This window comes from Microtus pennsylvanicus, chromosome 21, assembly GCF_037038515.1.
Source record: "Microtus pennsylvanicus isolate mMicPen1 chromosome 21, mMicPen1.hap1, whole genome shotgun sequence".
NCBI classification, from domain to species: domain Eukaryota; kingdom Metazoa; phylum Chordata; class Mammalia; order Rodentia; family Cricetidae; genus Microtus; species Microtus pennsylvanicus.
In genome coordinates this window covers 16,538,076-16,565,107 of record NC_134599.1, presented here as the reverse complement: position 1 = coordinate 16,565,107, position 27,032 = coordinate 16,538,076, and the positions used below count along the sequence as shown (strand labels likewise).

Here is a 27,032-nt window from a genome sequence, read left to right as displayed (position 1 = left end):
CGCGGCTCGCCGCTTCCTAACCGCCCGCGACGGTCCGCGGCCAGGCAGCGGTGGGGATGGCGAGCCGCGGAGCCAGGGCGGTGACGAGCGCAGCGGCTCCGCCATTGGGCAAGAAGGCCTGAGGGACGGGCTGGCTGGGTGCATAAGGACACCGGAACCGGCAGCCTCGGCAGAGCGAGGGCGATGGAGGCCAACGTGCCGCCGAAGCGGAAGGAGCCAGCCAAGTCCCTCCGCATCAAAGTCATCTCCATGGGCAACGCCGAAGTGGGGAAAGTGAGTATCGCTGGTGCGAGGGGCGGGGCCGCCGCTTGCGGTGAGACATGACCATTGGCTGAGAGAGTAGCCACTCAACAGCCCGAAGCCCCGCCTCATCACTGCTCCGGGAGCATCCCTGTGCTTACCGGGGCCTTGCAGCTTCCAGAGGAAAACTGCCTTGACCTTTTTTGACCTTTGGGTTGCACGCTCTTTACTAACGTCACCGCCCACAAGAAGGTGCCTGAGGTGGCCTCTGACCTTTGACTATATTTCGAAGGTAGTAAAGAGGCCTAGGTCCCAAATTTATAGTTTAGATATCAAATTTGCTTTCCGAAAGAGGGGTCCAAGACATGAAGGTGGGGAGAGTCATTGCCTCCTAGCTGTGGCGTTTAAAGGGATGTCTGTGATAGATTCAGAAAAATGTCGCCGGGCACAGTGACATTCCCATCACCAGAACACAACAACCTACTGCGTTTCAGGGAACATGCCCTGGCCGCCCAGGATCTTACGTTGTTTTTGTTATAAATTTCTCATGCTGTCAAGTCATTTTCGCAGAGAAGCCTTTATTCATTCATTCATTTATCCATCTATCCGTTTCTTTTTTTAAAATTTAATTTAATTTTATTTTTTAAAAATATGTATTTATTATTATGTATACAATATTCTGTCTGTGTGTATGCCTGCAGCCCAGAAGAAGGCACTAGTCCCCATTACAGATGGTTGTGAGCCACCATGTGGTTGCTGGGAATTGAACTCAGGACCTTTGGAAGAGCAGGCAGTGCTCTTAACCTCTGAGCCATCTCTCCAGCTCCTATCCATTTCTTTGTTTGTTTATTGAACTGTCTTTCTGTGTGTTCCATCTGCTGTGTATTAGCTATTAAACTTCCTCCCCGATGGGCATTGGTGACCTAAGACTTTTCCCAAATGAATTCAGATGCCTGTTCTTCTTACTCAAGTTTTCTCCCTTAATGAGGGGAAGCTGTTGGTTAAGAATCCCAAAGTGGGCAAATCAGGACAGGGAGGGGGATTGGAAGCGGAGTCTACACTCTCCCAAATGCGGAAGACCTACTGATGGGAGTATTTAAACCAGTACACTGCACTTAGAAGACGTTCGGTGAATATTTATTAGTGCTTTACTGTTTAGGTCCCCCCTCTACTACTTAGGTACCATTGTGTATGTGTTAACCAAACCTTTGTTGAAATTTAACATGTATTGACTATTAACTATGTTTCAACTCTGGTTTACAAAGCTAAGAAAGTTGGGAGAGTCAGTGCTGGATAAGCATGGAGAACAGGTCTATGCCTAGAACCCTGCAAAACCCTGAGCTAGTGGCACAGGCTTCTGAATCCTAGTGCTGGGCAAGCAGAAACAGGGAGATACCTGGCCCTCACTGACCAACTATCCTAGCCGAGTCAGTGAGCCGCCTGCCGCATGTCCCAAGAAAGACCTTGTCTCGCCGGGTGGTGGTGGTGCCCGCCTTTAATCCCAGAACTCGGGAGGCAGAGGCAGGCCTAGTCTACAAGAGCTAGTTCCAGGACAGGCCCCAAAGCTACAGAGAAACCCTGTCTCAAAAAACAAAACAAGAAAGAAAGAAAGAAAGAAAGAAAGAAAGAAAGAAAGAAAGAAAGACCTTGTCTCAAAAAGAAAGATGGCCACTGAAGAATGACATCCATGCGCTTAATTAAAAATCCCATTTCCACCTAAATTTTGGCTTTCTGGGTAGATAAAAATTGAGCAGTTTTGAAAAATGTGCTTAATAGATTTAGTAAAAGAGTAACCACCATTTTTATTCACTACTATTTTTAAAAATATGCTGTCGAAATTAACACACACACACATATATATATGAGAGAGAGAGAGAGAGAGAGAGAGAGAGAGAGAGAGATGAGGTTTGTGGTGAATGAGAATGTTGGGTCAGATCCTAGCACACTTGTGAAAATTGGCACGCCCTTTGGGGTCCATTGTCAGTGCAAGAAGTTGGATTGAATATTAATAAGGGTCTCTGAGAAATGTCAAGTTTCCCACATGGAAAGGAATAAGCCCTTGGGGTTGGGGTGGGCAGTAAGCCTGGTGACCTCAATCAGTCCCCAGAACTCATGGTAGAAGGAAAAAAACTTTTATCCAAATTTCTAATTGCCCTCTGACACAGGGCACACATAGCACATACACACACACACACAGTCAAATTGAAGGGAAAAAAGAAAAAAGATATTGGAAATAACCCCTTTCTTCCCTAAAGATTAAAAGCCATAAAAAAAAATCTTGAATAAAAACGCCTTAATGAGGGCTGGAGAGAGAAGCTAGTTCATCTGTTAGAGGCACTTGCTGCTTCTGCAGAGGACCAGTATGCAGCTCCCAGTACCTGTGTCAGATCGGTGGCTCACAACTGCCCGTACCCCAGCTCAAGGGGAGCTAACAGCCTGGTCTGTATTGTGTTGCCACCTGCATTCACATGTGTATACAGCCACAGACATACAGTATACACGTAATTAAAAATAAAATTTAAATTCAGAACAAAGCCTTGGTGTGATGGAAGTCCCATAGAAATCACTTATTTAAAACATACAACTCGCTGACTTTCAGTTCACTTGCAGTTGTGAAACCGTTACCATCGTCAGTTGTAGAGTGTTCTCATCATCCCCTGAAGAAAAGGCGTAGCTATTAACAGACTCCCTATTTCCCCTAACCAGTAACCCACTTCCTGCCTCTGTGGATTTGCCTGTTCTGGCTATTTCGTATGAATGGAGCCACATACTACATGATCTTTTACTACAGACATCTTTCACTTAGTGTAATGCGTATAAGGTGAATCTTTGTTGTGGTATGTATTGGATGTTCTTCATATCATAGAAATACATTCCATCATGTGGCTGTAATACATTTTATTCATCCATCTGGCCTGTTTCTGTTTTTGGATACTGGTACTTAGGATAATGATACTGTGGACTTGAAGACTTGGGCCTTGACTCAAATATGACTTTAGTATCTTGATCCTTTGTCATTGGGAAATGATGGCATGGTTAACAGGGCTCGGTGTCGGCAAGACAGGCTCATCTGGAGACATGCTGAATTGGATGACGGCAGGATGTTTGAGTAGAAGCCGTCTAGGAGATGCTCAGACATGTGAATCTGGTCCCGGATGTGGCTGTTTGTAATGAAAGTGGGAGGGTGGGGAAGGTCTGCAGAAGGAAAGAGCAATGATTGGGAATAAAACCAGAAACATCCGTATTTGGTATGAAGGTAAGAATTAAAATTCTTTTCTTTAAGCTCTTCACTTGTGCCTTTGATCCCAGCGCTAGGGAGGCAGAGACGTGAGGCAGCCTCATCTTCCTAGCGTTCCAGGTCGGCCAGGAATGAGACCTCCTCAAAACAAACAACAAGTAAAACCCTCACTTTTTATACTTGTTTCAGATGCCTTTTATTTTTTTGTCTTTTGGGGGTTTGTTTATCTTTGAGACGAGGTCTCATGTGGTTGAGGCCGGCCTCGATCTCCTCATTTCTCGAGTGCTGCAGTCACAGCTCTCCACTGCCACGCAGCTCGTTTCTGCATTTGAGAACACTTTCATTTTCACTGAGGTGGCTGAAGAAACCCTAATGAAGAAGTGTACTCATTTGACACATCTTTCCAGTGTGTATTACTAAATGCATGCATTTCTATCCTCCTAGAGCTGTATTATAAAGCGCTACTGTGAGAAGAGGTTTGTGTCTAAATACCTGGCAACCATCGGAATTGACTATGGAGTCACAAAGTAAGTACACCTTTCTCTGGCCTGTTCGTTAGGCAGGTACTCAGAGTGTGTCCTGAGAGAGTCCGAGTCTGCATCAGAGCGTATGCATGGTTGCACTGAAATAGAGGCTTTGAAGATAAACTGGAAAGGATGGGGTAAGGGACTTCTTCAGGTATCTGGTGCCATCCTTTCAGCCGACGGTGTGTTAGGTACCTGCGAGCCCAGACCTGGTTTTAGACGTGGGCGTGGCAGCGATGAGCACAAGCCATCTGGCGCTGGGGCGTCTGAGGACAGATTTCTGTGTGAGCAGGTCCTACCAGCAAGTGGGCTTTTAGGCTGCTTTGCCTTTTGTTGGTTTATGATCTTGATAGCTGGTTGGAATCCAGCAGATTTGAGAATAATGAATTTGGGGATAAGTGGGAATTTATTTGGAGTGAATCAAGAGTGGCTGGAGAGAGGATTAACGTGGCAAACAAAACAAAAGCAAAACAACAACAACAAACTTTTAAAAATGCCACCAAAGAATAGAATTGGGGTAAACAGCATATTTCTTTTCTTTTTTTTTCCCCATTTTTTTGTTTTTTCGAGACAGGATTTCTCTGTGTAGCTTTGGAGCCTGTCCTGGAACTCACTCTGTAGATCAGGCTGGCCTCAAACTCACTGAGATCCGCCTGCCTCTGCCTCTCGAGTGCTGGGATTAAAGGGTGCACCCCCACTGCTTGGCAACGGCATATTTCTTCCACATGGAATTTCAGGCCTTACTGTAGAATGCTTGTGCTACTTGTATCTGTTTATTATCCCTGACTTTGAGACAGGGGTATTCTTTTTTTGCTAACATTTTTATTTATTCTTTGAAAGTTTTATATGTTTGCATAATGTATTTTGATCATATTCACCCACCATTACCTCCATATGTGTATGGGTGTGAGGCCATTCACTAGCATGGGCTACCTACCAGTGGCCACATTCTCCTTCCCTCAGCAGCCATCAGCTGCCTGCCAGTAGCTTCTCCTACCAAAGACGGGGCCCCAAAGGTTCTCTATCCATGCTGGAATTTTGACTATCTTGACTTGGTCTTGTCCAGGTGACACCAGTTCTGTGAGTTGGGTGTACAGCTGCCACGTCATAACCAAAGTCAGCATTTCACATCTTTGTTTCCCACCTGCCATTTCTTACATTCTTCTGCCACCTCTTGCTTGCTGGTCCCTGAGCTGGCTTAGTCGAGGCTGATCTAGATGATTTATCTGTAATTAAGCGTTCGTAGTTATCCTTGGCACTTTGACCAGTTAGCATTTATGTATCAACCATTACCCATTAAAAGAAGCTTCTCTGACCAAAAATGAGAAACACACAGGTCTATGGGTGTAAACGTGAGTATTGAGAGGGCAATTTGACATCATGACCTTTGAGCAAAACAACACTAGTTCCTCCTCATCTGTCATCTCCTGGCCGTAGCTTTTGACCAGGTTTACAGTATCAGGCATGAAATCCCTCCTGTGGTAGCTGGTTACTCTCCTAACTGCCATGCCACTATTACGCCATGGACATATCTTGCCAGGCAGGTTGATTTTGTAGCATGTAGGGTCCACCACTGGGGGAGATCATGATCTCTTTTCTTCTGGTACTATGTAGGCTAGTCAGGGGAAAGGGAATTTCCTGGTCAGTCAAGATTGATTTTTTTTATGTCCTGCATCCAAAGTGAGTACTGTAAGAAGAATTTTTATGTTTTCTCCAAATGTCCAGTACAGTGCTTCTCCCTGGTGACTGCTTTGTAAATATTGTTAGAGAGATGCACTTAAAGGTGAAAAATTTCCCTATCAGATTATGAAGGCAATATTCAAGGAGTTCAATAAAACTGATGGGGTATGTCTGTAACAGAATGTCAGTTGTATGAAGGACAGGGTCAAGTTTATGTATGTCCTTCCAGACTGTATTAAAGTAGTTCAGGTCAGTGGAACCCAGGAGTTCTATGTAAATTCTCTCACCATTTTTCAGCTGAGAGCAGCAGAAGGTGTTTTGCACATTTTCTCTAAAATGTGAAACTTGTAGATCTTGACTGTGAATGTTATGAAGGCCTTCATTTGAAATCCACATTTCTTTCTACTTTTCCTTCCCATTTTCTACTTCCGAGCATAGTCATCAGTGATGTGGTGGGTCATCCTATTTAAGACAACTTTGTTCAGAATCCATATCAGTGCTTAGTTTATCTAAGAAATGGAAATTGTTGTATGATACCATGGAATTGTAACTTATTTATTGAGATGGCAAAATAGACTATTCTGCTTCTTACAGATTTTTTTTTAAAAAAAAGATGATTATTCCATGATAAGTATTGTGAAAATTCCTTCCCAAGGGAAACATAAGCCATGTTTACCCCTCTTCCCAAGATCTCAATAACAAACCAAGGCAAGATTCCACCTAGGGAACCAGTGTGTTTCTTTGGCTTACAGAGCATAGGTGAGGGGTTACCTGTGGTGTGGGTACTCCTCTTCCAAAAGGTTGCAGTAGAAAGTCTTTACCAGGGGGCTGGAGAGATGGCTCAGTGGTTAAGAGCATTGCCTGCTCTTCCAAAGGTCCTGAGTTCAATTCCCAGCAACCACATGGTGACTCACAACCATCTGTAAAGAGGTCTGGTGCCCTCTTCTGGCCTGCAGACATGCACACAGACAGAATATTGTATACATAATAAATAAATAAGTAAATATTTTTAAAAAAAAAAGAAAAAAAAAAGAAAGTCTTTACCAGCTGGAAGAAAGTCTTTCCCCATAGCTGCATAGATGATACCCCTTGTTGCCCCCTGTGTTTCCTAGTCTGTATACTCTAGCCCTTCCCCGAGGTCATGTGCAATTAAGATTGTGGGGAATGGCTGGATACTCTAATGAGGGTCTCATAACCCTCCCCCCATCCCCACCTTCCCACCCCCAGGACATAACCAGTCACCAAGCTCAGGTGGGATCAACCCTTCACTTGGGAGCAGCTTGTTGGTTCAGGGTGTGGATTAAAATATCTATAACGGGAAATGGGTCCTTAGTCCGGGCTCAGTGTTCTAAAGCAAGGCAAAAGGCTTCTCTTGTAAAGACTATCCAGAGTGTTGGGCAGTGGTAGTTCAAAAAACAAAAAAGATTATCTGGAGTTAAGAAGAAGAGGAAGAAAGCTTCTGGAAATGTGACCCGTTTCCTTTTGAAATCCATAAATAACATAAATGTCAATGCAGAAACACAACCTTTGAGATGGTCTCTGTTTGAATATTTCAGGGTCCAAGTCAGAGACAGAGAAATCAAGGTCAACATCTTCGACATGGCTGGACACCCCTTCTTCTACGAGGTAAGAAGCTTTATATCCTGTCTTGATGCTGGAAACAGTAGAAGTTAGTTTAAATCACATGTAAAGTGTAGCTCACGTTGGTTGCTTGTCTTCTGAGCCTCAATTTAGTGAAGAATACTCTTTGATCACCTATGCTTTCCTGGAATCGAGATGGGAAGTTTTATGGCTAGTGTTTCAAATATTTGAATGAAGAAGACATTTCACTTCAGACCCCATCCAGAGTGTGAGCGGATAATGATCACAGTCCCCTGTGGATGTAACAGCTCAGCAAGGTCCCTGCTTTCACAGCAGGGCTGCGACCTTCCCATCACTCCCCAGCCGTGGAAGAAGGCAAAGCAGGCCTGCATGGTTTGCGTTCGTTGGTGTGGCAGGCCTGGAAGAGTCGCGCACTCTCTGCTGGTGACCTGTTTGCTGGCTTGGCCACTTCACTTTAGTCCTCATCTTTGTTATTTCCTTCTCTGTACTTTGCTTTGCTTTATTTTGCTCTGGGTTCTGGGTTGCCAGTTGCAGACTCTTCTGTGTGCCGAGTGCTGTGGATTCTCTCCTCGGCCTTGCCTCGTGTGTCCACACACACCGAGATGTTTTTATTTTACTTTTAGTTCTGTGGATCTTTTTAGGGTTTTGCTGTTTGGGCTTTTCATAGCTTGAATCCTTGAATCTGTAAGTTATAGCTTTTAGCACATTTGGACATTTCCAGTCATCTTTTCTTTTCTTTTTCTTTCTTTTTTTTTGTTTTTTTGTTTTGTTTTGTTTGTTTTTTGAGACAGGGTTTCTCTGTGTAGGCCTGGCTGTCCTGGAACTCACTCTACAGACCAGGCTAGTCTCGAGCTCACAGAGATCTGCCTGTCTCTGTCTCCTGAGTGCTGAGACTGAAGGCGTGCACCACCCCTGCCTGGCATTGCAATTCATCCTTTCTTTTGAGGCAGGGACTGGCTATGCTGCCCAGCATGGCCTCATATCCAGATTCTCAATTCTCTTGTCAGAGATGTCTGCCTTGCTAGGGCTGCAACCACCACGCTGCCCATTCTTCATTTGAGCACTCTCGGCTGTCTTCTTCTTATTGATCTTTTTAGTACAATAGGTTCCTGAGTCCCTGTTAGTTCATTCATAACCCTCCATTCGCCACAGGCACTCATGCGTACATGCACACACACACACACACACACACACACACACACACCACTCAGATTGGGTGACTTTTGCTGTTCCACTGATTTTTAATTTTTAAAAACTGCATTAATTTTTGTTTCTTTGTTTTCAAAACTGGGTTTCTCTGTAGCTTTGGAGCCTATCCTGGAACTAGCTCTTGTAGACCAGGCTGGCCCCAAACTCACAGAGATCCACCTGCCTCTGCCTCCCGAGTGCTGTGGTTAAAGGCGTGCGCCACCCCTTCCCGGCAAAAAATTACATTGATTTTTGATATGTATACATGTGGGCACATGAATGCCATGATGTATGTGTGTGTATGTGTGCACACGTGCGTGCACGCATACCTGTGTGTAGGTAGGTGAGCTTTGGGGAGTTGGTCTTCTCTTTCCACCGTGTAGCTTTTGGGAAGTAGACTAAGGCCATCAAGCTTGGCAGGAGGTGCTTTACCCACCAAGCCACCTCCCTGGCTGCAGGGGCTGCTGTGACCACCACAGCCAGCAGAGCGTGGCCAGCAGAGTAACAGCCCACAGGGGGCCAGAAAGCACTTCAGTTCACCATGACTCGTTACCTGGTGTCAGATCAGAGTTTAGGACCTGAGTAGTTTAGTTTAGGTACGTTTAAGCCCAGCACAGTTGGAGTAAACGTCTCTGGTGATAATTAACTCCATCCTGTATGCACAGTAAAGCACAAAGTAAGCTAAATAAAGATCAGACACGACTACATCAAAACTCTTTGTAAAGTGCATGAGATAGTTTGTATAGATTAAAAAAAACAAGGTCAACTGGATGGTGGTGACGTGCACCTTTATTCCCAGCACTGGGGACTCGGAAGCAGGCAGATCTCTGTGAGTTCTGAAGCCAGCCTGGTCTACATAATGGATACCAGGACAACCAGGGTTCTGTAGAGAAACCCTGCCTCAACACCTACACCAAAGGGAAAAACAAAACCAAACCAAACCCCACCCTGTAATCCCATTTAAATGAGATTGAATTTTGGAGGACATGGGGGTGGGGAAACAACTGGGGAATTTTGAGCCAGGCTTTAAAAAGATAAGTTACAGTGTGCCCTGGTGCTGGGAAGCCAGCTTGGAAGGCAGCAGCAGTGTGGTGAAGGCCGCACTGGACTCTGTGGAAGGAAGGGGAGAGGTGGAGAAGCACGCAGACACGATCCATCTGCAGGACCGCGAGTCTGCTAGAGGGAGACAGAGCAGTGGAGGTGGACACTGGGTCTTCAGCCTTAGCACTGATGTCCCCACATGAGAATTCAGTGAGACATTCAGCTATCCGGTGCTCGCTAGAAGGAAGCTGAAGCGGGAGCAGGCTGATCTCCTGCTCACAGTTGAACCTATGCACGTGGTTGATGGTGCATAACTGTAGAGAAAGATTCACAAAGGAAGAGGGCCCAGGGCAGGATTTGGGGGGTGGGACTGAGAGTAGACAAAGGTAGAGAGAAAGAGTTGGTAGAAGTTCATTTTTATCTATTTCATTGTATGTATGTTTATTACATGTATATGTCTATTCTATACTCGCACGTGTGTCTGTGCTCCATGTGCTTGTGGTGCCCTCAGAGGTCAGAAGAGACTGATGAATCCCCTAGAGCTGGAGTTCTGAATGCTGTAAACCATATCTGGGTGAGGGGAGGCCGATCTGTGTCCTCTGCAAGAACAGTGCTCTTAGCTACTGAGCCATCTCTCCAGCCCTGGTAGAAGATACTTTAGGAAGCTAAGAAGATGGCTCATTGGGTAAAGTGCTGGCCGCACAGCATGAGGACCCATGTTAGAGCCAGGTGTGGTAGTTCACGTCTCTGACCCTTGATCAGAATGTCTGGACAGTCAGGACAGTCAGACAGAATACCAGGAAGAAAGGGAGAAGGAGCTTATATGGACTGATTTTCCCAGCGCTATACTAAATGGATTGCCATCATGACCTTACCTGGTCCTAGTCCTATGATCCCCTTTTACGGATGAGGAAGTACAGAAGGGTTCTGTGATTTGCTCAAGGTCACACAACTTCTAGTGGTGTGATCCCAGAGCTGCCTGCCTCCTCAGCTGTGCTCCTTACCATCCAATTACTTTGGTCTCTGAGTTTGGGGTTCAAATTGATGTATGGCCCTGGAGCATTCTGGGAAGCTGTGCCTGGAATGCTGGATGAAGTCTGGGATGTGATGTTTGTGTGGTGGCAGCCATTGCTCACAATTGTGTCATTTTCCTTTAAGTTCCTTTTGACTGTTTGCCCACCTCCCTGAGGAGATCTTGACAAAACTGTCTTCCAAATCTGCCAACAGCTAGAGAGTGCTCGCTGAGGAGCCATGGTCTGATTTCTGCTAAAAATTCTCCTGACCTACAGATTTCCTTGTTTCATTTTGATTTTATATAAAGTCCTCTAAAAGTCGGTGACTACTGAGATATAATAATGAGTACCCTGACTGCAGAAGAGGACACACTTTGTTAAGTTAATGGCTGTGAAGTCCATCCTTACAAAGATCGCAGAGCCAACACCTTGCACCTCTGTTCTTCCATCTGAAGGTCCGAAACGAATTTTACAAGGACACCCAAGGTGTGATGTTGGTCTATGATGTTGGACAGAAAGACTCCTTTGATGCCCTTGATTCATGGCTGGCAGAAATGAAGCAGGAACTTGGGCCTCACGGGAATATGGACAATATCGTCTTTGTTGTGTGTGCCAACAAGGTAACTATTTTGAATTGCTTTGCTAATGTGGCTGTTTGAGGACACGGAAAGGCAAGAGCTGGATGTATGGCTTAGCCTGTAACCCCAGACTCAGCAACTGAAAGCAGGAGGCTTCTGAGCCAGAGGCCAGCCTGAGCTATATAGAGAGTCCAGGCCAGCTTGGGCTAATGAGACCTTGTCTTCAGTCTACAAACATGGATGTACACACATGCATACTGCAGGGAGGCGCTGTTTTAGAACATAGAGTAATTGCCTCTGAGACAGAAACCACAAAACCCTGGTCTAACTGGGTTTTTATTCATTTATTTTTTCCCTTGGTATGCAGCCTGAGGAAACAAGCAGTCTGGGAAAAACTTGACCTGGTGGGAGGGGTTGTTCATGGCAATAGCAGAAAGTGGCCTCTTGGGTAGGACAGGCCATGATGCAACTTTCACAGATGCACATACTGGCTGCTTTCCGGTGGGAGGAAGTGGGAAATGCAACTTAATTAGACAGAACCCAGTCAGTGGGCTTTTGTTGTTTGGTCCCATTTAGCCTGGTAATTTTATAGGTCGCTCTGACACTCAGAGAGGAAGACTTCACTGGGTCTGATGCAGTGGGACAAGGGTGGATCTTCTCTCTGCCCTCTCCCAACTTTCTGACTTCCTGTTTCAGATCGACTGCACCAAACACCGTTGCATTGATGAAAGTGAGGGGCGTCTTTGGGCTGAAAGCAAGGGGTTCCTGTACTTTGAAACATCGGCACAAACTGGAGAGGGAATCAGTGAGATGTTCCAGGTAACCAGACATCCTGCTGTGGTTTGTGTCAAATCCAGCCATGCCCGTTTAGAGTTAAAAACTGTGAGAAGACTTTCTCAAAAGAGAGAGAGGGGGGTGGCGGGAAAGGGAGGTGGTGGATCTGTCCGCTCAGTTGTAGGTCAGACCTGCTCATTGTCACGGTCACCTGGAGTTGTAGTGACTGTTCTCATTGCTGCCATCAATACCTGCTAAAGCACATTAAGGAAGGCAGGGGGTTGACTTTAGGTCACAGCTGGAGTACAGGCCATTGTGCAGGGATGCTAAGGGGACGGAGGTTGAGCGTCTGGTCCCGGTGCACCCACGCTCATGAAGCAGAGAAAGGTGAAGTTCGTGCTCAGCTTGCTTCCTGTTTCTTCAGTCCAGGACTCATCCCATGGAATGGTGCTGTCATACTTAGGGCGAGTCTTCCTAACACAGTCTAGAAAAGCCTTCACAGACGTTCTGCAGTGAACATAATTCCATCAAGTAGACAGTCAAATGAACCATCACACACGGATGTCTGCTTCCGACCTCTGGAAGCCTCACATTGCCATGGAGACTAGGAATTTTTACTTTTATATTTTGTTTTTTGAGTCAGGGTTTCTCTGTATAACAGTCCTAGCTGTCCTGGAACCAGCTCTGTAGACTAGGCTGGCCTCGAACTCAGAGATCCACCTGCCTCTGCTTTCCGAGTGCTGGGATTAAAAGCATGTGTCACCATTGCCTGGCTTTGGATTTTTACTTTTATTTTGGTTGAGACATGGCCTCACTATGTAGTCCTGGCTGTCCTAGAACTTGCTATGTAGACCAGGCTGGCCTTGAACTCACAGAGATCCACCTGCCTCTGCTTCCCAAGTGCTGGGCATGTACCACCACCCCTGACTAGAGTCTAGGAATTTGTGTCTAGAAAACAGTCCAGGTGATTATGATGGTCTTCAGGTTTAGCAAGTTGCTGTGCTACTTCCCTGGGATGGAGATTTTTCTTCAAAACCATCTTTGGATAATGGTGTTGCATTCATATGAAGCTTTGCTGTGGCAGAATTGCCTTGTTACACACAGATGTCTAACCCTGTACTCACAGAGGTTACAGTTAGCTTAGAGAGTTGGAGACAGTCTTTGCAGAATCCAGTTGGTCACACATAACAATCGAGAAGGCAGTAGAAGGATGTGCTCACATGGCAGCCTGAGCAGACGGTCATCTCTTGTTATTGTGTGTGTATGCGTGCACAAGCACTGGGCTGACCATATGTGTAGAACTCTACTCTCAGGTGTGCAGAGGTAGATGTCCAGTGTCTCTCTCTCTTGCCCTCCACCTTTGAGTCTGGGTGTCTCGATGAGCCTGGAGTTCAGCTGTCCAGACTGGCAGTATCCGCTTGTCTACATCTTCCCCACCTAGTGCTGGGGCTGTGGGCACCAGCCACTGCTCCTGGCTCCCCAGCCCCAGGTGTCACTCTTTATTTTTTATTTTTATTTTTGTGACAGGGTTTCTTTCTCTCTCTCTCTCTCTCTCTCTCTCTCTCTCTCTCTCTCTCTCTCGGGTTTTTTTTTTTTTAAACAGGGTTTCTCTGTATCATAATCCTAGCTGTCCTGGAACTAGCTCTTGTAGTCCAGGCTGGCCTCAGACTCACAGAGAACCACCTGCCTCTGCCTCCTGAGTGCTGTGATTAAAGGTTGCGCCACCACTGCCAGGCTTCCAGATGTCACTTTTTTTTTTTTAATTTTTAAGGTGCTGAATCCTTTGTATAGGGAACAGTTTAGATGAATACTCTGGGACCTTTTTTTTTTAATTAAAGATTTATTTATTTATTAATATACAATATTCTGCCTGCATGTATCCCTGTGGGACAGAAGAGGGCACCAGATCTCATTAGAGATGGTTATGAGCCAGCATGTGATTGCTGGGAATTGAACTCAGGACCTCTGGAAGAGCAGCCAGTGCTCTTATCCTCTGAGCCATCTCGCCAGCGCCCAGATGTCACTTTTTAAAGCCATTAATTTTGTATAATTTTAAGAGATGTAGGCTACTTGAAACAATAAGTCATAAAATCAGGGCTTGATCCATTTGGAAGTGGAGGTGTGCACAAGCTATTTGTCTTCTTATGACTGTGGCGTTTGAGGAATTCCAGCCTTTTGGGTAGTGGAGTTGTCCTGCACAGTCGGTCCTCACTGCTGGGTGGGATTTCCTTCTCCCAAGAGGCCATCCTGGGCTGGCAGGGTGATGCTGGGTCGCCATGCTTCCTATTCATTTGCGCACTCTGGTCTGCGTGTTTGCCTGTGTGTATCTGTGAATCACGCCCGCTCAACGGCCGACAGTCCTGGGTATTTACACGTCTCACCTTATCTGAGACGTGACAACGTGTGGCAGCTATTGTTTTTGTTTCACATATGAGAGCATCTCAGGGAGTGTATTAGTAACTGTGAGAGATTACAATTGTGTTTTTTTGTAATTCAGAACCTTTTTTTAATAGATTTATTTGTTTATTATATATACATGCTTACATGTATGCCTGCAAGCCAGAAGAGGGCACCAGATCTCATTACAGATGGTTGTGAGCCACCATGTGTTTGCTGGGAATTGAACTCAGGACCTCTGGAAGAGCAGGCAATGCTCTTAACCTCTTAACCTGGAGCCATCTCTCCAACCCCTAATTCAGTACTTTAACTGTACATTGTGTGTGATCATTTGATATGCGTATACAATGCTATACTCTGCAAATCAGGAGGCCCTGCTGGTTGGAGGTTGCAATCTACCCTGGCCTGACAGCAACATGGATGACACCCCCTCCCTATCCCCATCCCAGGCAGAAGGTGCTCTGTTCTCCACCTGACCTTATTTGGAGACTGTCTCTAGGCCCAGATGCCTGACTTATCTCCAGTGTGACCCTGGATGTAGTTCCCTGCTGCCCGTGTGGTGATTAGATATTGTGCTAGGAACTTTTGATAGGACTGTGCTTCCACAGATGATAACTAAGACTTGTACTGGGAGCCTTATGATAGGTGTGTACTGTTTAATGCAAGTTAGGTGATTCGCCACTACCATCCCCAGTCCTTTATATCCCCTGAATGTGGAATAAACCTGAGTTGACTCACTGAAAAAAAATCTTCGTAGATTAAATTCCATTCTGTCTGGCCTCTGTGTGTCTCATAAGGTGGAAGCCATGCTCACTCTCTACGTCTCTGTCCACATTGCATCTTCTTCCATTTCTGGATGCTTTGGAGAGTCCGTCTGTACCTTTGGTTTGCAGCAGCGGGCTATGCTGGGGTGTGTCTCTCTTCATATGTATCCTACCTGGGGTTTATTCATTTCTGAGAGTGCCTGGTGCCCACAGAGGAGCTGGATGGAGTCACAGGCTGTTATGAGCTGCTAGGAATTAAACCCAAGTCCTGCGAGAGCAGCACATACTCTGAACTTTTTTAAAAGCTTTTCTGTTTAAGAGTAGGTATTTTTTTATCAAATGTGGGAAGTCTTGCTGTTTTATTTCTTTGTGTGTGTGTCTGTGTGTGTGTGTGTGTATGTGCACGTGTGCACGCGTGCACGAATATGAAGACCAGAGAACAGTCTTGGGTGTCATTCCCCAGGTTCCATCCCATTGTTTTTTGAGATGGGGATCTGTCACTCATCTGCCACTCACCAACTTACCCGTCTGTGGCTCCGCAGCGCTGGGCTATAAACACAAACTCCTATGTGCCGCATTCTTAGAAACGAGGGTCAGACTGAGGGCCTCGTGCTGGTGCGGAAAGTCCTGCCAACTAAGCCATCTCTCCAGCCCCTAGTTTTGTTTTTGTGAGACAATGTTTTCTGTGCAGCCCTAGCTGTCCTGGAACTAGCTCTTGTAGATCAGGCTGGCCTCAAACTCACAGAGATCCGCCTGTCTCTGCCTCCCAAGTGCTGGGATTAAAGGTGTGCGCCACCACCACTTTTTAAAAAGATTTATTTAAGCATTTATTAGTTTCTTATTTTATGTGTATGAGTCTGCCTGGTACCACAGAGGCCAGAAGAGAGTGTTGGATCCCCTCGAGCTGGCGTTGCAGGCAGTTATGAGCTGCCATGTTGGTGCTAGGAACTGAACCCAAGTCCTCTCCAGAGCTTTTAGCTGCTAAGTCATCTCTCCAGTGCCCAAATAAGATGTTTTTGTTAAAGATAGGATTTTTCTGTAGCTTTGGAGGCTGTCCTGGAACTCACTCTGTAGACAGGGCTGGCCTTGAGCTCACAGAGATCCGACTGCCTCTGCCTCCCAAGTGTTGGGATTAAAGGCGTGCGCCACTACCACCTGGCTAAATAATATATTTTTTCAAGATATATTTTCCTTTAATTCTTTAAGTGTATTTTTCTTTATTTCCTTCCAGTCTTTCTTATAGATAGCTGTTTTGAAGTCTGTCAAGTCCAGTATTTGAACCAGCATGGGTTTAGTTACCAATGACTGCTTTCGGCTGACAATGGGTTACCTTTTCTAGTCCCTTTGTATGGTAGTGATGTTTTGATCGGGTACCACATCTCTGGAGAGTACATTGTAGAGACCCCGCAGATTCCTCTGTCTTTGCCGGAAGAATGTTGCTTCTTATTGCAGGAGGAAGATTGCAATGAATTTGATTTTTGTTTTAATGTCAGAGTTCTGAAGGAAACCCTAAGTGTTTCCTAAACCTAATTTGGCAGGTTTCAACTTCCAAATTCTGCCTCTAGCCAGTCATGTTGGTCTTGGCTTTGGTATAATTAGGATGGGTGAGGTTCCTGAGGTGCACACAACCTTTCTTTGTGCCCCAGGGGGATTTCAGGAGTATCCAGTAGATTTTCTGGGAAGGCCAAGCTCAGGTAGGTGTCTTGGGCTAGCTCTTCCCCTGGAAAGTATGGATTATATTCTCGGCTCCTGTCTGACAAGCCTGAGGTGGCCTCCATCTCCGTATGAGTAACCTAGTTCTTGGTTACAAACCCACGAGGAAGCTCAAACTAGAGTGGGCCCAGCTCTGCCCAGTACCTTGCTCTGCTGATTTTTGCTACTGCTATAGCCTCAGACTCTGGTGTCTGTCTCCTTCTCTCAGTGGAACTTCGTGTCTGTAAGATCCAGATATGGCTGCTAGGAAGAGAGTTGGTATCTCACCTCCTGGCAGTTTTTCTGTTGTCCGCTCCTGAAAGTGGCTGCTTGTGCTTTTGTTTTGTTGACCGGCTGACAGGAGGCCTGGTCCAGCTTTCTACACTAGATGGACTAAGCTGAGGTTACTGCTTTGACCGCACTCGTGTGGAGACTAGACTGGGCGTCAACACCGTGTGTTCTCACAGCTGCCTGTGCTCCGAGAATCTATCTGTTTCTAGTTCAAGTTAATCCAGGCTACAGAAGATGTCAACCCTAACTCTGGCAACGCTTGTGAACTGTGAGCCCATCTTCATCTTTTATTCTTCAGTCTGGTTCTTAGTAGACAGGCAGGTAAAGGAGTCTTTGTCCTTGACGGGCTGACAGGAGCACAGCAGCTGCGCTGCTCTGTAGGGAGCCTGGAGCTGTGCTTTCCTGGTGACTCAATCGGATACACATTCTCTTGATTTCCTACCTGTGTAATAGAGCTTTGTGCCAGGAGGAAGGTGGTTCTGCCTGATCTAACATTGCTGGCAAAGGGTAATGCTAAGGCCACCACACGGGAACCGGCACCCTTTGGTCCTGGCCTGGTGGCTTTCCCCATGGTACTCTTTCTTTCCAGATGTCAAGACTTCTTATTAGGTTCCCAGTTGGTTTGCAGTTAATGGAAATGAGAAAGAGAAGCTTAAGGGAAAGATACATTTTTAAAAGACTTATTTTATTTTTAATTATGTGTATATGTTTTTGCATGTGATGTAAGGAGGCCAGAGGCATCAGGTGAAGGCAGTTGTGAGCCATCTAGCATGGGTGCTGGGACCCAAACTCCGCTCCTCTAGAAGAGCAGTGCACACTCTCAACTACTGAGCCAGTTCTCTAGCCCCAAAGGTACCTTTACAAAAGGAGATAAAAGGTGCTGCTGAAGAATCTGAAAGAGAGGAAAATATTTTAAGAGAAAACTAAGGGAAGAGGAGATACACCAATTAAAAGTAGTTATAGGCACTGGGAGTTTACAGTACTTGCCTAGCAAGAAGGGCAGGGAGAAAGGAGAGGAGAAAGAAGGGGAAGAGAGGAGAGACAGGAGGGAGAGGAGAGGGAGAAAGGAGAGGAGAGACAGGAGGGAGAGGAGAGGGAGGAAGGAGAGGAGAGACAGGAGGGAGAGGAGACTTACTGTCCTTATAATTACAGAAATGTGGGCTGGAGAGATGGCTCAGAGGTTAAGAGCTCTTGTTCTTGCAGAAGACTCAGGTTCCGTTCACCCAGGAATACATACCGCAGAGCTGCCTGTGGTAATGGCATGCCTATCATCCTAGCACTGAGAGTTCAGGATCACCCTCTACTACATAGCTAGTTCAGGGCCTGCCTAGGCTATGTGAGACCCTGTCTCAAAAACAAAAAACAAAACAATTCAATATTGTTTGCAGTGACCAAAAGACTTAACTGGCTAGTCCAGGAATAGAAAATTGAATAAACTGTGGTAGAGCCCCAATAGGAAACTGAGGTTGCCATAAAACAAAGAAGGTCTGTAAAGGTAGGTCGATTCCAAGGCAGATCTAGGGACCGGACCCAGGTCCTTGCTCACACTAAGCCATCACTCTACTGCTGAGCTGATCCCCAGTCTCCTTAGTTTTACTTTTTGTTTTGAGGTTGGGTCTCATTAAGTTGCTGAGGCTGGTCTTGAACTCACTCTGTAGGTTGGGCAGAGCTTGAACTCCTGCCAGGTAGCGTGGATGGCAGGCATGCATCACCAGGCCTGCACAAGATGTATTATTGGGAAAACCTCTAGGCATTGTGTTGTGCCTGAGATCTTGCATGTAAATGTTTGTGTATGACATGCGCTGGTAGCCGATGTTTCTGTAGGGACACCAAAGTATGCTAATGACAGCTGTATCAGGGGAAAGGAAGACTCAGGGTAAAGAAAGTTCTTAGATTTTACTGTTGGGATTTTTCTAACAGTGTTCATCTATTAGCAGCCTAAAATGTGCTTCTCTGAGAGTAGGATTATGAGTCATTTTCATTTTTAAAATTAAACTAATAAATTTTAAGTTAGCTGATACTTTTCTGCTTTAAAAATATGTAGTTAGGGGGTCGGGTATAGTCCTAAGGCCCTGGGCTATGTCCTCAATGCCAAGGGAATGGATATAAATACAGTTCGATCACATGAGGAAAGTCTTGCAAGTGAGGGGATGACTCGTGACTCTGGAGAGTCACTGAAGCGTGTGAAAGGAGCTCATATTTCACACACTCACTTCTCTGGGTGTGTTCTCTTCGCAGACCTTTTACGTGTCCATAGTTGACTTGTGTGAAAATGGCGGGAAACGTCCTACTGCAAATAACTGTGCTAGTTTCACCAAAGAACAAGCCGACACCATTCGCAGGATTCGAAATAGTAAGGACAGTTGGGACATGCTGGGAGTCAGACCTGGGGCCTCGAGGTAAGCAGCTTTGGGGCGCTTAGTGCGGAATTCTGGAAGAATCCCAAGGCTCTGTTGCCAAAAGTACTACCCAATCTTTCTTCTTCTAATTGGCTGGACACTTGAGGATGTGTGGAAATAAGTTTCAGAAGGACTCTGCCCCACTAACTCAACACAGAAATAGAAGGCGCGTTTCCTACTGAGCGAGCCAAACACTTGGTGAAATGGTTTGCTCCACTTTTGATGGTGTTGAGCAAGAATCTGACACAACCTAAGAAAGCTTTACAAAAAGTCATTCTTAAATCACAGAATTTTAGAAGAAGAAAGATATCTCAACTTGCTCTCATTTTTCTGGGGAAACTGGTGTTCAGTGAAATAAGTGATCGTTGAGGCCCCAGGAGACAGTGGTGTCTCTCAACCCAGGAACAGTCTGCCCCGCTGCCTTTCTCATGAACCCTGCTTGTTCTCGTCTGTGATTGGGTTATGTGTAGTTACCTGTTTCATTCAAAAGATTTATTTAGGAAGAGCTGGGCATGGCAGTTGAAGAAGAAAAGTTTGGCCCTTTATTGACTTTGGTTAACTAGAATCTACCAGAGCTCTGGTAAATTCCAGGGCCTCTGTGATTTCTATTCCCTTAACCCATATAAACACAAGTTTATCTGTACAAACTGTGTCTATCAAACGACATTGGCACATTTGGGACAAATCCTTGAACATTAGAGTGTTAAGTTCTAGAGAATTCTGTTTGTACTTGTTTCGGGTCAAATGTTCTTACGGTTCTTGGACTTTAAAGAGATCTCACCACCTGTAGGTGAGACGTTGTTGACGCACACACCTGCGCCAGTCTTGTTTCTGTAGAACTTTCCTTTGAGAGTCTTTGTGTACCTGTAAATCTCAAAAGGCACTCTGTGCAGGGGCCACGAATAACACTGAGCCCATCTAGACATATCCCCAGAGCAGTGGCTCCCCTGGCCCTGCCCCAGACTCCATCTTGGAGAAGGAGGATATCCTGTACTACCTCAAGGACACAGGGTCTTCAGATAAATACAAACTCTGGCCATTCAAATTTCTTCCAAGAAGGAAAATGCTTTTTTTTTTTTTTTTTTGGTTTTTCGAGACAGGGTTTCTCTGTGGTTTTGGAGCCTGTCCTGGAACTAGCTCTTGTAGAGCAGGCTGGTCTCGAACTCACAGAGATCCACCTGCCTCTGCCTCCCAAGTGCTGGGATTAAAGGCATGTGCCACCACCTTCCGGCCTAGGAAAATGCTTTTTGATAATACCAAGTGTGTATGTAGCACTGGGGAAGGTGGCTCAGAGGATGGAGTGCTTGTTCTACATGCATGAGAACCTGTGTTTGGACTCCCAGTACCCACACAGAAGCCAGCATGGCAGCATATATGTATCCTGGTTTGGGAGGGCAGAAACAGGTGAATCCCTGGAGTGTAGCATGATTTCCAATTTGTCTTAATAATAAAAACCTCAAGTCAGACAGAGGGGTAAATGCTGAAAGAGCAGAGAAGCAAAGCAGCCAGCCACTAGTTCTTACCACTATGAAATCCTCAGACTGAATGGGGCATTCTGTCTCTACGAGTCCTCAGACTGACTGGACTGAGCCCCTGTCTCCTCCTGCCTTACATTCCTCTCTCCGCCCAGCCATTATCACTTCCAGTCTGCACCTCCCCAGTGCTGGGATTAAAGGTGTGAGCCCCCACCGCTTGGCTCTGTTTCTCTTTTAGACTGGTGTTACCTCACCAGTTACCAGGGTGGCCTTGAACTCACAGAGATCTGTCTGCCTTTGTCTCCTGTGCCACTACTGACTGACCTCTGTAGTTAGCTAGTGTGGCTGGTTCTGCACTTTGATCTTCAGGCAAGTTTCATTTGTTACAGCACAGACAAAATATCACAGCACAAACAAAGTATTACCACACTAGCTCACAGGCCACCCAGCCTAGCCAAAGCAGCCATGTTGAGGCCTAACAGACCCCTTGACGTCTGGCCTCACACATGCACAGACACAGGTACACACCACACAAACACACACTATAAGCTGGCTGTGGTGGTGCACACCTTTAATTTCAGCACTCAGGAGGCAGAGGCAGGTGGATCTCTGTGAGTCTGAGGTCAGCCTGATCTACAAAGTGAGTCCCAGGACAGGCTCCAAAGCTACAGAGAAACCCTGCCTTGAAAAAGAAAAAACAAAAACAACAACAACAACAAAAACCAAAAAAAACACTCTCTCACACACACGATAAAAGACTGCATATTGCATATGTAGAATATAACATGCAAACAAGAACAAGAAATTCAGAAGGACTCACCTGGCAGCAGGAAAAGCTCTGACATGTATGCCTGAGGCAATGGACTCATTATTGCCGTGACCCCAGACCTTAGTCTCCCAAGATAACACCAGACTCTACCATCTCCAAGGCAGCAAAAGGCATCTCTGTAGTTGGGAGAGTTCTGTGAGAAGTCCTGCCAACAAAAAGACCCAGCATCATGCCATGCCCCAGGATCGCAGGGACTCTGGTGTCGAAAGGAAGCTTGGGAAGGAAAACCATGTGACACCGAGGATGAGTGGGATGGGGAAGGAAAACCATGTGACACCAAGAATGAGTGGGAGTGGGATGGGAAAGGAAAACCATGTGACACCAAGGATGACTGGGAGTGGGATGGGGAAGGAAAACCATGTGACACCGAGGATGACTGGGAGTGGGATGGGGAAGGAGTCTGCAGACTCTGGGCCCTCTCCAGCCCGTCCCTGCTACTCGGGACCATGGAGTCCTCTCAGCAGCTCCCCCTTCATCTTCAGCTGCTTCCACTGACTTCTTTTCTTTTTTTTGGTTTTTCAAGACAGGGTTTCTCTGTAGTTTTGAAGCCTGTCCTGAAACTCACTCTTGTAGACCAGGCTGGCCTCGAACTCAAGTAAATCCATCTGCCCCTGCCTCCCGAGTGCTGGGATTAAAGGTGTGTGCCACCACCGCCCGGCACTTCCACTGACTTTTGCTTCATGTTGTATGAGCTCCCTTCCCTTGGCTGTTCTCACAGATGCCTCCATCTGAACTGTTGCTCTCAGGCCTGGGCTGCTGTGGCAATCTCCTCCCCGTCTCTCAATGTTGAGAAAACAGCTTCCTCAGTGCCCACTGCCACAAAATGCCTCCTCTTGTTGCTGCCAATCAAATCCAGTGTTTTTCCTTGTTTTGCTTTGGAGGTGGTAGCATCTGCTCTCTGCTCCAGGCCTCTCCACCAGTTCCTCCCTGGCACTCCAGATCCTCCACCAAGAACTAATCACACGCCCTTCTTCTTCCAGAAGCTTCTCCCAGGGGATTTTTCCTGGTGCCCAGGCTCTCCTCCCTTCAGTTAGTGAAGGCTTGCTCTGGGCCCTTGGTGTCTAGAGCTGCCTGGCAGTGGCTGACCCTTCTGGTCTGTCTTCTAGACTCACAACCATATTTTTCTACTTGCATAGGACCATCTGTCTGTTTGGTTTTTTTAGTCTTTTAGTTCTACCTTTCAGAAAAGGAAATAATCCCATGGGAGCTGGAAGGCAGGATTTAGGGACAACTCAGTTACTGACAGAGCGTGGTGCTTTCCACAGGGAGGAAGTCAATAAGGCCTACCGGAAACTGGCAGTGCTGCTTCACCCAGACAAGTGTGTGGCGCCTGGCAGTGAAGATGCCTTCAAAGCAGTTGTGAATGCCCGGACAGCCCTCCTGAAAAACATCAAGTAGAAGGCAGAGGAAGCGACATGCAGGCTCAAGTGCAAACAGACTCCCCTTGAGGTGACATCACCAACATGGACTTTTCCTTCACAAATGCTCACTGTTCAGTTCCCTCATGTGCTGTCATTTGTAAGTGAATAGTGTGGGTGCCTGTGGGCCTTTCGCAGTGAGATGACCTGCTTCTGTGTGGGAGAGAGCCCCATCTCATGCACTGCACTTCATTTCTTACTGCCAGATAACTCAGTTTCCGTAATTGTAGCATCACCTAGGCATTGGCTTCTCAAATCCATGAGGGTTCTTCTAGAGAGGGGGAGGCCAGCAGGACACTTTGACTCAGCTGTCTCTCCTCCCACCGAGCAATCCATCCATATACCCTCATCAGAGAAGGGATAAAACCAGGAAAGAGAATGACAGCAGCGAGCGGACAGCACCCAGCCCCTGGGAGCTTAGCATCCCCGCTTCTTAGCTAGTATTTTAACCATGGGGGCATGTGCCTACAGTCCCAGCACTGAGGAGGATGAGGCAGGAGGATTGTGAGTTTGAGGCCAGTCTGGATTACATGGTAAGAGTCTTTCAAAGAAAAAAGGAAAAACAAGCACCCCTGTAGAAGAATGTAAAGTGAGGTGGTACTGGTCTGTCCACTTGCCTTTTTAGGAATTCTCTCTGTTCCTTCCTCAGCCAGCAGGGGGAGAGATGAGCCAGGGCTTAGAGAGAAAGATAGTGTCCTGAAGAGCTGGGGACCTGAAGCGCACCGCGAATCCCAGGTCTTTGCTCTGCCCCAGACATAGTTGCTAGTAGAAGAGCCAGGAGTGCTGAGCCCCTGGGAACAAGGGACCAGAGGCCAGGACAGAAGCACTTAGAAGGCGTGCTATAGATTACTCGGGGATGTTTGTTCAGCCACACCACACGAAGGGAAAGGCCAGCTGAGCTCAGGTGTGTTGGGCACTAGACTTGCGTGCCTCCTCATGCCTGCCATAGGTGGTGGGAGAGGCAGGCAGGGACTTCTCCACAAGTGGGTCTCTTCCTTCCACACCAGTGTTACTCTGCTTCTCTTCTCGCCCCGTTCTGTCGTCATTCCCCACCTCTGCTATGGCCTCTCTTCTTGAGTCCCTAGTTGCCCTAGGCTCAGCTGTTGGGGGCGCAGTGTGACATCTTGGGCCTGTGCACGGCAGAATCTCTACAGTTTTTCTCTTTGGGCTCCAAATTTCTGAAGAGAATTTTAAATTACAAGGATGAAAACTCATTTCGCATAGAGAAAGCATCCTCCCTGCCTGGTGGACACATAGCTGGACGGAGCTGCATCTCTTACAGTGCCGGCTCATTGCTCGACTTCTGTCTCTTAGCTGTGTTTTTCATATTTTTAGCTGCAGCCACTGTGCTAACTGGAGCTTTGCAGGACAGAAAAGCTTTACTAGGCTGTGACTTTAAGCACCTACCTCCTAATGGCTGCCAGATAACATCTCTTGCACCTAAGAAGACACTCCTGTCTTAGAGTCCAAGCCCCTGCAGTCTCATGAACTGCTTTTCTCTACCGTAGTAGCCTCGCTCTGCATGGCTGTGCTCAGCGACACTGAGCTTACAGTGCTGTCCTTCCTGGATTCAGATCTGTGTAAAAGAGATAAAGAGATCTGGGGCGTGGCTTTGTGATTTCTTATGGCCCTTGAACTGGCTTCTTGGATGATAGAACTCCATCCAGCTCCAGGTTCCTATGGGCCTCAGTTCTGCTTGAGACTTTCCCCATGCCTAATGTACCCCACTATCCACCTGCTCTTGGAACAGAAGGCGAGAGGCATGTGGATGAGGGATTGTGCTTGGCGCTGTCAACCCGAGTGAGGGGCCCAGTCTTTGCCATGGTTGTTAAAGACACCTCGTTCAGAGCATGAGCAGGTGAACCAGTCACAGCAGGACGCTCGAGTGTTCCCATGCTGATCCCTCAGAGTGACTTGCTGAAATGGAGCCACGACTTGATTCTTACATCTTGAGACTTTGTTTCTGAGATCTTACTTGTTAACATTTGGGTGGCTGCATACTACTTTATAAATGTAATTGTGAGAAAATGAAAAGGCTGAGCCTCAGGATCCCAGGGTTTTTCTGGTTTTCATAATCCCATCAGCAGGGCTTTAGAACCATTGATGCTTGCCTCGAGATGAACCTTAGCTTCTCGGAATCCCTTACAGACCTCTGTGCTCAGTTAAATTCTTGGCACATATGTGTGCTTTGTCCTTCACCCTCTTTACAACTTAACCCAGTTAAGATCTCAGAACATTAGCAGGAGTCCAACTCAATCATTTCAGTGACTAAACGTTTTTTTATAAAGGACCTTATTTCCCCCCAGAAGGGGTAAAACATCTGAACAGTTGTTATTGAAGAAAAGCCATTTCTTCTGCATCTGAGTCACCAACAAGTGTCACTTCTTTAACTTATTGGAAGTCCCTGGAGATGTGTCAGAGTTAGCTTCCAGTCATCTCAAGCACTTTAGAATATCCTCCCCTTTGTCAGAGAGATCCCCTCCTTTGGTGCCTCCCAGGGAACGGCTCTTCTCCACTGTCAGTGTTTCTTACTTAAGCACGGCCACTTTATTTCCCCATTTCAGTGTGTCCTTGTTTGACCAGCCTGTCAACTTAAGAGTCCAGATGTGGAGGATAAATTCGCAGTCTTTCTATAATCTGTTCACCATTTTTTAAGGCTTGTGTTTCATCTCAGGAAACTTGTTCTCACTGATTGAAGTCTCAGGTGGGAAGTATTTCTTTATACCTGCAAACTGGTACCTAATTCTGTCTTAGTCCAGTGAGCCAAAGGTCGGATAACCAGCTGGTCAGTGAGCCATAGGTCGGGCAGCCAGATGGCCAGTGAGCCATAGGTCGGGCAACCAGATGGCCAGTGAGCCATAGGTCGGGCAACCAGATGGTCAGTGAGCCATAGGTCGGGCAACCAGATGGTCAATGAGCCATTGGTGGGGCAACCAGATGGTCAGTGAGCCATAGGTGGGGCAACCAGATGGTCAGTGAGCCATAGGTGGGGCAACCAGATGGTCAGTGAGCCATAGGTGGGGCAACCAGATGGTCAGTGAGCCATAGGTGGGGCAGCCAGATGGTCAGTGAGCCATAGGTGGGGCAACCAGATGGTCAGTGAGCCATAGGTGGGGCAACCAGATGGTCAGTGAGCCATAGGTGGGGCAACCAGATGGTCAGTGAGCCATAGGTGGGGCAACCAGATGGTCAATGAGCCATAGGTGGGGCAACCAGATGGTCAGTGAGCCAAAGGTCGGGCAGCCAGATGGTCAGTGAGCCATAGGTCGGGCAACCAGATGGCTGAAAGCTCAGTAGTGTAAGACAGGAGTGCCTGCCAGCACTGCATAAGGGCAGTGGCAGCTGCCACCAGGAGGATGAAGGAATTGCTTTTGGCCATGACAGTGTCTGGACTGGCACTTCCCTCACACTGCGACCCATGGAGCTAGGTCCCCCAGCATTTTTGGGAAACTTTTGAAAATGAATTTAGTTGCAAAATCAAGCTAAGCGATTTCCACCGCAGGCTTCACAAGCAAGGAACCGTTCATCCTTCTCATCCCACTGCCGAGCACAATTTTAGACATGGTTAGTGCCCCTTGGACATTGGTTGTGCCATGAACTGTCTCTGGGGCGGATGAACGTGTTCCCTTGTGGTGTGGCTGTGGCTGTCATGCAGTGCGGTGCTGGACTGTGATACGGCTGTTGGTGGAAGCTGGGGTCAGCTCCCTGCACTGATCGCCCCCTGCACACCCTTCCCCTTGACTGTGAATGCTCTTACAAGGTAATTTACATATTTGCTTTCTGTTGAAATAACTGAAAGTGTTAAATCTACCAGTTGTTTATGTCTTGTATACAGAGTGTCATATGTATTTAAGTTGTGTATTTTTATAGAGTAAAATCAAATAGCAAA

At 46.6% G+C, this 27,032-nt stretch overlaps 1 protein-coding gene across 6 annotated transcripts; it reads left to right on the top strand.

The window, feature by feature from the left end:
• Dnajc27 (DnaJ heat shock protein family (Hsp40) member C27) lies at nucleotides 1-27,032 on the top strand. 6 transcript variants are annotated; one of them, XR_012908736.1, is made up of 9 exons: nucleotides 3-273; nucleotides 3,923-4,005; nucleotides 7,239-7,308; nucleotides 10,982-11,146; nucleotides 11,801-11,923; nucleotides 19,261-19,421; nucleotides 22,991-25,994; nucleotides 26,254-26,315; nucleotides 26,409-27,032. XR_012908736.1 is itself a non-coding variant. In XM_075955501.1 (7 exons), the coding sequence occupies exons 1-7, from the start codon at nucleotides 184-186 to the stop codon at nucleotides 23,121-23,123; spliced, it is 825 nt and encodes a 274-aa protein (XP_075811616.1). In that variant the 5' UTR covers nucleotides 3-183; the 3' UTR covers nucleotides 23,124-27,032. The 6 variants fall into 6 exon arrangements, 2 of the variants coding, with proteins under 2 accessions (XP_075811617.1, XP_075811616.1); XR_012908733.1 differs by having other exon boundaries at nucleotides 26,099-27,032; XR_012908735.1 differs by having other exon boundaries at nucleotides 22,991-26,315.